At 43.4% G+C, this 12,161-nt stretch overlaps 1 protein-coding gene across 1 annotated transcript in view; it reads right to left on the reverse strand.

Annotated features, from left to right (window-relative positions):
- The window catches only part of KCNH4 (potassium voltage-gated channel subfamily H member 4), a 385,378-nt gene that overhangs the window by 79,563 nt on the left and 293,654 nt on the right, over nucleotides 1–12,161 (reverse strand). The window contains exons 2-4 of the mRNA XM_063959424.1: nucleotides 8,057–8,290; nucleotides 7,750–7,881; nucleotides 7,500–7,627 (exon numbers count right to left, since the gene is read on the reverse strand). Coding sequence (XP_063815494.1) covers nucleotides 7,500–7,627; nucleotides 7,750–7,881; nucleotides 8,057–8,290 — 494 coding nt within the window. The remainder of the gene's footprint in view (nucleotides 1–7,499; nucleotides 7,628–7,749; nucleotides 7,882–8,056; nucleotides 8,291–12,161) is intronic.

Consider the following 12,161-nt stretch of genomic DNA (forward strand, 5'->3'; position numbering starts at 1 on the left):
GACTGAAGTGCATTGTGTAGACTGAATGCTGATGCTGGCAGACTGAAGTGCACTGTATAGACTGAATGCTGATGCTGGCAGACTGAAGTGCACTGTATAGACTGAATGCTGATGCTTGCAGACTGAAGTGCACTGTATAGACTGAATGCTGATGCTTGCAGACTGAAGTGCACTGTATAGACTGAATGCTGATGCTGGCAGACTGAAGTGCACTGTATAGACTGAATGCTGATGCTTGCAGACTGAAGTGCACTGTATAGACTGAATGCTGATGCTTGCAGACTGAAGTGCACTTTATAGAATGAATGCAAGTGATTGCAGCCTGAAGTGCATTGTGTAGACTGAATGCTGATGCTTGCAGACTGAAGTGCACTGTATAGACTGAATGCTGATGCTTGCAGACTGAAGTGCATTGTGTAGACTGAATGCTGATGCTTGCAGACTGAAGTGCACTGTATAGACTGAATGCTGATGCTTGCAGACTGAAGTGCACTGTATAGACTGAATGCTGATGCTTGCAGACTGAAGTGCACTGTATAGACTGAATGCTGATGCTTGCAGACTGAAGTGCACTGTGTAGAATAAATACTGATCTTTGCAGTCTGCAGTGCTGAGTGTATAATGAAAATAGATGATTGCAGGGGATGGTATAGGGATCCCGCCACTTGGGATGCTAGCGGTTAGAAGACCGACAGTGGCATCCCAACATGCAGAATCCCAACACCTGCTAGGTAAGCATTCTAACACTCCCCCTCTATCCCCTAATCCTAACCCTTCCTACCCTCAGCCTAACCCTACCCCCTCCCCCGCAGCCAATCCCTAACCCACCCTGCTTATATATAACCCTAACACTCCATAACCTCAAACCAACCCTAACCCACCCCCCCTGATCCTCCCCTATTTAGTGGCTAACTCTAACTCTGTCTACAGCCTAACCCCCGCCTGCCCCGCAGCCTAACCCTAACCCTTCTTCAAGTGCAGAAACCCAACCTCCCCGGCATACTTACAATCAGGATGCCGATAGTCAGGATTCTGGCATAGGCATCATGGTCGATGTTGGGATTCCGGCGTCGGTATTCTGACTTCCGGCATCCCGAACACTGGTATGTTAACTGGATCCTGATTGCAGTCTGAAGTGCACTCTATAGAATGAATGCTGGTGGACTGGAGTCTGGAACAGCAAACAGGAACACAATAGGAAATAGTTTACTCGAAGGAGTAGCGGCCAGGAGCACGTAGCAGATCACAGGAGTGAAGTTGTTCTGGCCCTGGTCTGTACTCCAGAACAGTTGCTAGAGTCAGCTGATCCCAAAGCAGTTTGTGATTGAAGAACGCTGACATGAGAGAAAAACCAGGAGACATGCCAGCCACCCGGCCAATTGGCAACACAGTAGATTCAGGGATGTTTTCGGCAGCCCACGGGAGTACCAAGGCCAGGAAGCTCCAGTGACATGTGAAGTAAGTGGGTTGAGAGTTTGATGTGTGACAGAAGGTTTATAGAACAATTGGCTTCTTTCTGTTAGTATGATTTTGTGTTTATTCAAGGAAAACACAATTTAGCTGACATGGGTCACTGATCCACTGTCTGACTCTGTCCTATCACATAAATATATAAACAGCTCTGGCTTTTACACTATACTATCTGCCTGTCACATTGTCAGCCTAGCCTGATATGAATTCCCCTATTGGCCAATCAGATTGCTCCTTTGATCTGGCCCATTCAGTAACATTATCCTGCTTATCTATTACACTTTCTGCTCTAATCTGATTAGGTCAGGTTTTTGCAGTAGACACATCTCACTGTTACAAAGGCACAAAATTTGTCATTGCTGTACTGCACTGAGCAGCCTTATCAAAACAGACTGGCAGAGCCAGATTAGAGAACAGAGGTTAATGGAGAGACTGATAGGATCTGCCGAAGGTTATTTAGCAAAGCACCAGGAATACAACATCTGCTAGCTGAAAACTCTGTGTCTCTCTCTGGCACTGAATGCTAACTTCACTCTCGCTATGAAGGTATACATGGAGCATCCGAGGATAAACATATGTAACCATTATTGTCTCACACCCACCAATAAGAACGATAATTGGAAATTCACAATTTGTAATGATTTAGGCTGGGTACACAGTTGCCGATGTTTATAAGATGTGACATCACCCCCCACAAACGATATCGGGGGTAATTCCAAGTTGATTGCAGCAGGAATTTTGTTAGCAGTTGGGCAAAACCATGTGCACTGCAGGGGAGGCAGATATAACATGTGCAGAGAGAGTTAGATTTGGGTGGGTTATTTTGTTTCTGTGCAGGGTAAATACTGGCTGCTTTATTTTTACACTGCAATTTAGATTGCAGATTGAACTCACCACTCCCAAATCTAACTCTCTCTGCACATGTTATATCTGCCTCCCCTGCAGTGCACATGGTTTTGCCCAACTGCTAACAAAGTTCCTGCTGCGATCAACTCAGAATTACCCCCATCGTTCATATACACTGAACGGTATCGTTTGCTATACTGCATGATGGCACCCGGCCACATCCAGTTTTATACAATATCTTTAGATTTCAAGATGAAAACGAAACATATTGTACATCGTTAATGACCCATGGCGTATAGTTAACGATATAGTAGACGATGTAAACTAAATATTGTCCGATCCGCCGGATAGGACGATACATTGGGTGCACATCGTCAAGTCTTTACCCAGCCTTAGATTTACTGTAAACAATCTCCTAATCTGTTGAAGAACAGGTTCCATGTGAACCTTGATTTAATAAGCAATAGCAATATTAGACACACAACAAGACAGTGGCAATAACATGTACAGTAGCATCAAGTTCGCTGCATGTGTGTCACCATAATAAATGTAATTAGTTTATATTAATCAAGAAGACCTGTACTATGTATGAAATCAGCTCAAGTAGAAAAAAATTGTTACAATGTAAAAAAAATAGGAGCGCTGTGTGTTTAAAAAATGTGAACTATAGCAATAACATACAGAGAAGTACATCTTGTATGAAACGTGTTGGAACTAACCACCACTTCTGATTGTAACTCCATACGGACAGTATGCAGACTGAAGAATAGTAACTCCATACGGACAGTATGCAGACTGAAGACACCAGCATGGAGCTAACACTGCCAGCGTGACTTAAGCTACCAGAGATTCTATACTCCACACACTGCCTTCAACCAGCCTCTCCCATCTCCCACTCACTGGAGGACACAGAGATCGGGGACATGAAGAGGATACCACCAGTGCTACTGAAGAAACCAGAGGGAAGTGACAGGGTAAGTGTGGGCTAAGGAGTCTTTCCAGTCTGTTAGATTAATTTCTAGAGATGAGCGCCTGAAATTTTTCGGGTTTTGTGTTTTGGTTTTGGGTTCGGTTCCGCGGCCGTGTTTTGGGTTCGACCGCGTTTTGGCAAAACCTCACCGAATTTTTTTTGTCGGATTCGGGTGTGTTTTGGATTCGGGTGTTTTTTTCCAAAAACACTAAAAAACAGCTTAAATCATAGAATTTGGGGGTCATTTTGATCCCAAAGTATTATTAACCTCAAAAACCATAATTTACACTCATTTTCAGTCTATTCTGAATACCTCACACCTCACAATATTATTTTTAGTCCTAAAATTTGCACCGAGGTCGCTGTGTGAGTAAGATAAGCGACCCTAGTGGCCGACACAAACACCGGGCCCATCTAGGAGTGGCACTGCAGTGTCACGCAGGATGTCCCTTCCAAAAAACCCTCCCCAAACAGCACATGACGCAAAGAAAAAAAGAGGCGCAATGAGGTAGCTGTGTGAGTAAGATTAGCGACCCTAGTGGCCGACACAAACACCGGGCCCATCTAGGAGTGGCACTGCAGTGTCACGCAGGATGGCCCTTCCAAAAAACCCTCCCCAAACAGCACATGACGCAAAGAAAAAAAGAGGCGCAATGAGGTAGCTGTGTGAGTAAGATTAGCGACCCTAGTGGCCGACACAAACACCGGGCCCATCTAGGAGTGGCACTGCAGTGTCACGCAGGATGGCCCTTCCAAAAAACCCTCCCCAAACAGCACATGACGCAAAGAAAAAAAGAGGCTTTTTACTGATATTTGGTGTTTTGGATTTGACATGCTCTGTACTATGACATTGGGCATCGGCCTTGGCAGACGACGTTGCTGGCATTTCATCGTCTCGGCCATGACTAGTGGCAGCAGCTTCAGCACGAGGTGGAAGTGGATCTTGATCTTTCCCTAATTTTGGAACCTCAACATTTTTGTTCTCCATATTTTAATAGGCACAACTAAAAGGCACCTCAGGTAAACAATGGAGATGGATGGATTGGATACTAGTAGTATACAATTATGGACGGGCTGCCGAGTGCCGACACAGAGGTAGCCACAGCCGTGAACTACCGCACTGTACTGTGTCTGCTGCTAATATATAGACTGGTTGATAAAGAGATAGTATACTCGTAACTAGTATGTATGTATAAAGAAAGAAAAAAAAAACACGGTTAGGTGGTATATACAATTATGGACGGGCTGCCGAGTGCCGACACAGAGGTAGCCACAGCCGTGAACTACCGCACTGTACTGTGTCTGCTGCTAATATATAGACTGGTTGATAAAGAGATAGTATACTCGTAACTAGTATGTATGTATAAAGAAAGAAAAAAAAACCACGGTTAGGTGGTATATACAATTATGGACGGGCTGCCGAGTGCCGACACAGAGGTAGCCACAGCCGTGAACTACCGCACTGTACTGTGTCTGCTGCTAATATATAGACTGGTTGATAAAGAGATAGTATACTCGTAACTAGTATGTATGTATAAAGAAAGAAAAAAAAACCACGGTTAGGTGGTATATACAATTATGGACGGGCTGCCGAGTGCCGACACAGAGGTAGCCACAGCCGTGAACTACCGCACTGTACTGTGTCTGCTGCTAATATATAGACTGGTTGATAAAGAGATAGTATACTCGTAACTAGTATGTATGTATAAAGAAAGAAAAAAAAACCACGGTTAGGTGGTATATACAATTATGGACGGGCTGCCGAGTGCCGACACAGAGGTAGCCACAGCCGTGAACTACCGCACTGTACTGTGTCTGCTGCTAATATATAGACTGGTTGATAAAGAGATAGTATACTCGTAACTAGTATGTATGTATAAAGAAAGAAAAAAAAACCACGGTTAGGTGGTATATACAATTATGGACGGGCTGCCGAGTGCCGACACAGAGGTAGCCACAGCCGTGAACTACCGCACTGTACTGTGTCTGCTGCTAATATATAGACTGGTTGATAAAGAGATAGTATACTCGTAACTAGTATGTATGTATAAAGAAAGAAAAAAAAACCACGGTTAGGTGGTATATACAATTATGGACGGGCTGCCGAGTGCCGACACAGAGGTAGCCACAGCCGTGAACTACCGCACTGTACTGTGTCTGCTGCTAATATATAGACTGGTTGATAAAGAGATAGTATACTCGTAACTAGTATGTATGTATAAAGAAAGAAAAAAAAACCACGGTTAGGTGGTATATACAATTATGGACGGGCTGCCGAGTGCCGACACAGAGGTAGCCACAGCCGTGAACTACCGCACTGTACTGTGTCTGCTGCTAATATATAGACTGGTTGATAAAGAGATAGTATACTCGTAACTAGTATGTATGTATAAAGAAAGAAAAAAAAACCACGGTTAGGTCACTGGTATATACAATTATGGACGGGCTGCCGAGTGCCGACACAGAGGTAGCCACAGCCGTGAACTACCGCACTGTACTGTGTCTGCTGCTAATATAGACTGGTTGATAAAGAGATAGTATACTACTAATATTATATACTGGTGGTCAGGTCACTGGTCACTAGTCACACTGGCAGTGGCACTCCTGCAGCAAAAGTGTGCACTGTTTAATTTTAATATAATATTATGTACTCCTGGCTCCTGCTATAACCTATAACTGGCACTGCAGTAGTGCTCCCCAGTCTCCCCCACAATTATAAGCTGTGTGAGCTGAGCAGTCAGACAGATATATAATATATATAGATGATGCAGCACACTGGCCTGAGCCTGAGCAGTGCACACAGATATGGTATGTGACTGAGTCACTGTGTGCTGTGTATCGCTTTTTTCAGGCAGAGAACGGATTATAAATAAAAGTGGTGGTCACTGGTCACTATCAGCAAAACTCTGCACTGTACACTACTGAGTACTCCTAATGCTCCCCAAAATTAGTAAATCAAGTGTCTCTCTAATCTATTCTAATTCTAAACGGAGAGGACGCCAGCCACGTCCTCTCCCTATCAATCTCAATGCACGTGTGAAAATGGCGGCGACGCGCGGCTCCTTATATAGAATCCGAGTCTCGCGATAGAATCCGAGCCTCGCGAGAATCCGACAGCGTCATGATGACGTTCGGGCGCGCTCGGGTTAACCGAGCAAGGCGGGAAGATCCGAGTCGCTCGGACCCGTGAAAAAAAACATGAAGTTCTGGCGGGTTCGGATTCAGAGAAACCGAACCCGCTCATCTCTATTAATTTCCTGCTCCCACCCAGCTCCTTAGAAGTGCAAACAGTATCTTAGAAGAGCTAGAACTTTGTTGCTAGTTAGCCACTACTGTAGTTTGATTGCCTCTTATTGCATTTTATTGCAGAATTCTTGTTAGTATGTTATTGCTACAGTTCACATAATTGAAACACACACCTCATGGCACTTATTATAATATATTTATTTTACATTATAATAAGTGCAGTGATTGTGAAGGATACAATAGCATTATTTTCAGCATTGCATTAGCATATGACCAGTGTTGTCCACTGGGAGAATGCAGCTCTAAGGGCCCATGTTTAGGAGTGTGGCCAGCCACTATAGAGGTTTGACTAACAATTAGAGAGTAAATACTGCTAGTACATCATGATAATGTAAAAGATTAATAACAGCAATGCACTGTAGAAAATATGAAAAATACAATATAGTCCTCTGCAGTATAAGGTAACATATACATAATGTATAATTCAAGTGCCCAGTCTGGAAATTGAGGTCTAGAGGAGGAGGTGGGCCCTCCGGCAGTGTGGCCCACCGGGGGTTTCCCCCTGTACCCCTGTAGGCTAGTCAGACCCTGCCACTCTACATAATCCAGTCACACAGACCAAACTGCCAAATTAGAAAGAGATCCTGCTGCTCAACACTCAAATCTACAATGTACCTACGTGGAAAAAAAATAACAGATACAGGGGGATATGTATCAAGCCTCCTAAAAAGTGGAGAAGTTGCCCTAGCAACCAATCAGCTACAAGCTAGCATTTCTCAAGTGCATTTTAAAAATGATAGCTAGAAGCGGAATGGTTGGTAGATGCAACTTCTAAGCTTGTCCACTTCACTTTTTAAAAGGCTTACATCTACCCCACCTGAAGTGCAACATGGTTTTCCCCATTAGTGTGCTTCTTTGGCTTGCTAGCAAACTTGAATAAGGCTTTATATCTAGAGTAAATACTCACGCTATTGAGTTTGATGTCACTCTTGTTTTGTCCAGAGACTTGACCAGTTAAGTGACAAAGCATAGTCCGGCTTTGTCTTCTTGCCGAGCTGAAATGTGAAGCACCAGGACGACGGTTCCTCTGTTTTTCTGAGAAAAGGAGGACATTGGTATAAACCACTGAGTTGCACTAAAAAATAACCGTATGTTTGCCTTCCTTACTCGGCAATTATCTAGTTCTCAAAGCTTTCAGCTTTAGTCTATTTACTCACCGTCCTTCCTCTCACCGTGTGGGGCTCTCATCCTGTGCTCAGTCACGTCCTTGAATGAGAAAAGAAAGAGGACCACCTCTCCTTTCTCATTTTTGATGGGCACAAGGTCCAAGAGACACCAGAAGAGTTCTCCTGTTCATAAGAAAAGAAAATTGTGGCATTTAAAAATCTATGTTTATCTCCAAAAATAACATTTGTGAACTATAAATTAATCTTTAATGGTGCAATAACACTTTAGGAAGGTTACACACATGACCAAGAGACCAGTAACAGGTGAAAATAAATAAATGTACAGCTATGAGCGTACCGTCTTTCTTATAGAAGCACACCTCCGCCTGGTACTCCTGCTTCTCATCCAGTGCTCTTTGGATGCCCTGTAGGACAGTGTCACTGGTCTCCACCCCATATAGAAAACGGCAGCTACAGTTCTTTTGCATGACCTCTGTGCGACCAAAACCTGTGAGTTCACAGAAGCCATCGGAGCAATACACAATAGGGAAGCCATGTAGAACTTGGGCATTTCCCAACAGAAAATTACTGTCTGTGGGACAAAGAAACAAATAGAGAGATAATGAGAAAAAACAATAGTGACTAGGTTGTAGATTTACAAAGACATAGGTTGTCAAAGCCGATGACGATCTGTGGCTTTAATCAATGTTTTAAAAACACCAAAAGAAGTAAATACCAAACCAGGCTTGTTTAATCGTAGTTAATTTCCTGGAACGACTAAAGTTGAATATACTGTAATTCAGTTATTTAAATGGTAATTTTGATTTCATTATTTTCTTTGCTTTTTTCCCATTTCACAGAATTACCCACAAGCCCACAAGAACAAAAAGTGTGTCTCAAGTGTATTAATAATGAAATCCTTCTTCAAATAATGAATAGCATTATATATATGACAAATTGTTTCATTTTAGAGATTTATTAGAATAGAAAATTCAAATAAAATATAAAATTTCCAGTACCGTGCATAATATGCTGAAAAGGCTCAACAAAATCTGGGGTGAGAGGCAAAAGCAGTTACCGACTACCTCTGCACATTCCACCAATCCTTCTCTATTAATATAACTTAAATGTAAGAAAGATTGAGGTACAGTATAAGAAGGCTAAATAGCCTTATTATTATTTGAAATTATGGTGCAGGAAAATGCATGCAGGATCCTCATTATGCTGCTGTCTCTTGTTACTATGGCTGTGGGGTTATAACTAGGGGTGTCAGAACATTTTTAGGTTGGGGGGGCAAGATATAATATCAGTTTGGGACCCCTAAATCACTAAATGTTATACCCTCAGTGTTATACTGCATAACAAAAATGGAGAGAGAGATGGAGAGAGAGAGACACCTGGAGAGAGACATGCAGAGAGAGAGAGAGAGAGACCTGGAGACCTGGATTTAAACTGTCCGGTCTCGGCATTGCCGCTGGGTTAGCTGCGGTGGCCGGCAAGTGTCCTGACGTGATGTGCCCTCTCATGCAGGTAGCATCAACACATACTGCTGTCATGTATGCCCGGCAGGAGGCGATTTTCCTGCTGGGCTCAAGGGTGATCTGCTGCATGGCGTAGAAACAGCATGGAAGGGCCGGAGCAGAACCAGACCAGGTGACAGTGTAACGGGAGGAAGAAGTGGACGGTGAGGCACAACTAATTGTTTTATTTGATCTACTGAATTGGCGGGCGGAGCAGACAAGTTAAAAAGTAGTAGTAAGCACTCAGGCCCCAGGTTTTTGTGCCCCTGTTCCTCGGGCCCCTCTGAACTGTGGGGCCCGGTATAGTTGTCCCCTTTGTCCCCCCCCCCCTGTTGCCAGGGATCCGATTGGATCCCTCCCAACATGCCTCGCTCTCGGCCCCGTCACCCTCCCGGAAGTCAGGCAGCCACTGGGGATCACGGAGGACAGCTCTTATTGGAAGAGCTGTCCTCCGCAATGTTAATCGTATATGTAAGTACATATATATGCGATTAGCATTGTGGCATTGGGCGGCGATGTCTATTAGTACATCCCGCCCTCAGAGAGAGGAAAGAGAGAGAGAGAGGAGAAGCAGGAAGAGGCTAGAGCTGCTGCTGCATGTCAGCTGTAAAGTGCGGTAGCAGTATTTCACGTGACCGTCTGCTGCTCCTCTACTACAGTAGATAGGCGCCTCCCTCATTTTTGCGGGGGGTGAGCTGCCCTCCCCATTCCGACGCCCCTGGTTATAACTAAAACTGGCCATACTGAACAATAATCCAGCAGATCAGCCAACCAAATGACTGTTCTGAGTAATTATCATGTAGCATATGGACCTGAATGATAATCGTTCACAGCCTGGAAAATGGTCAGGATCATTTGATTATTAACCCTGGCCAATCTTGCAGACAGTAGTTTGTCCGACTCCAGGCAGTGAATGGAGATTGCCCTTCTCTGTGTTGGCTAGTTAGTTGATTTAATGTGCAGCTTTAGATTAAGAGTTTAATTCAGACCTGATCGCAGCAGCAAATTTGTTCTCTAATGGGCAAAACCATGGGGGTCATTCCGAGTTGTTCGCTCGTTATTTTTTTTCCGCAACGGAGCGATTAGTCGCGAATGCGCATGCGCAATGTCCGCAGTGCGACTGCGCCAAGTTAATTTGCTATGCAGTTAGGAATTTTACTCACGGTTTTTTCTTCGTTCTGGTGATCGTAATGTGATTGACAGGAAGTGGGTGTTTCTGGGCGGAAACAGGCCGTTTTATGGGTGTGTGCGAAAAAACGCTACCGTTTCCGGGAAAAACGCGGGAGTGGCTGGAGAAACGGGGGAGTGTCTGGGCGAACGCTGGGTGTGTTTGTGACGTCAAACCAGGAACGACAAGCACTGAACTGATCGCAGATGCCGAGTAAGTTTGAAGCTACTCAGAAACTGCTAAGAGGTGTGTAATCGCAATTTTGAGAATCTTTCGTTCGCAATTTTACTATGCTAAGATTCACTCCCAGTAGGCGGCGGCTTAGCGTGTGCAAAGCTGCTAAAAGCAGCTTGCGAGCGAACAACTCGGAATGAGGGCCAATGTGCACTGCATGGGGGCAGATATAACATGTGCAGAGAGAGTTAGATTTGGGTGGGGTTTGTTCAAACTGAAATCTAAATTTCAGTGTAACAATAAAGCAGCCAGTATTTACCCTGCACAGAAACAAAATAACCCACCCAAATCTAACATGTTGTATCTGCCCTACCTACAGTACACATGGTTTTGCCCATTAGAGAACAAATTTGCAATCAGGTCTGAATTAGGCCCTAAATGTGTAATCATACTCAACAATTTGGGAGGCAATCTTGCTGATAAGCTAACGATGGGGCCTGAAGACATTGCCTCAGTTACCTTGCCCTACAGCTTGCTTTGCCAATATGACCCCTGCATGTTCAGTTTGTATTGCACATGTTTGGGCTTCTCTTGCTGGTGTGAATTACATTTTTAGGACCTTCCCCATTAATAACTCAACAATGTCATGGCTAATGTCACCATGTCACGACCACCAAACAAACTCTGTAGGTTATATGTAATAAATGACCATGCACTGTAATAATCATAATTACAGTCATCTTGTAGGCAGATGGAGGCTGCACCTTTGTTCCTTATGTGGTTGAATAACTCTCTTACTAGCAATTTACCGGACAATGTTACACTGGTCAACACTATGCCTATAGTCAAGACTTTTTCAGTCTCTTTAGGGTAATTTGAGGGTGCTGATTCTGAATATGACATTGGTTTTCCCAGATTGGCTCTACTTTTTGAGATAATTGGGTACCCCATGAAAAACAGTAAAATGCATATTAAGTATTGGACATGCAGGACTGTGTAGCTTAGCATGTGGAAATGACTACAAATCACTTCAAAAGAAACTCAAGACACGCAAAATTAATATTTATTTGATAAAACAACATATAAACATGGTAAACTTTTGACATTTATTGCTTTAAAAACCACTGCTTGTATGATTTTCTTTTATAGGAGTGATTGTCACAAACACGTATAAGACCCCAACAGTAGTCAGCCATCATATGCCTGTCCCATCTACCTTGATGCCTCTCCTACATCACTTTTATGTCCTGGTGAAATCTCTCACCTTGTTCCTCATTGTAGTCTCCTAAATTAACGGGGAATCTGTCCAAGTGACTGTGAAGAAAGTGCACCTTTATGCTCATATTTGCCCCTATCTTCTGCAAATTTTTTAGCATGTTTTCAACCAATGCTTGATAATTCTCAGCTTTGTGATTTCCCAAACAATTCTTAATGACAGAAACATAACTAGTCCAGGTAGAAGATTTAACAGGATTCATAGATTTTATAAAATTAGAATTTTTCTCAAGTTTTCGAATTTGTGGACCATTAAAGACCCAGCTTTTATTTTTTCAATTCTTAAAAAGTAAAACTGAAAGTATCAGATGCAGTAAGTACACAAT

The sequence above is a fragment of the Pseudophryne corroboree genome, chromosome 3 (genome assembly GCF_028390025.1).
Source record: "Pseudophryne corroboree isolate aPseCor3 chromosome 3, aPseCor3.hap2, whole genome shotgun sequence".
Lineage (NCBI taxonomy): Eukaryota > Metazoa > Chordata > Amphibia > Anura > Myobatrachidae > Pseudophryne > Pseudophryne corroboree.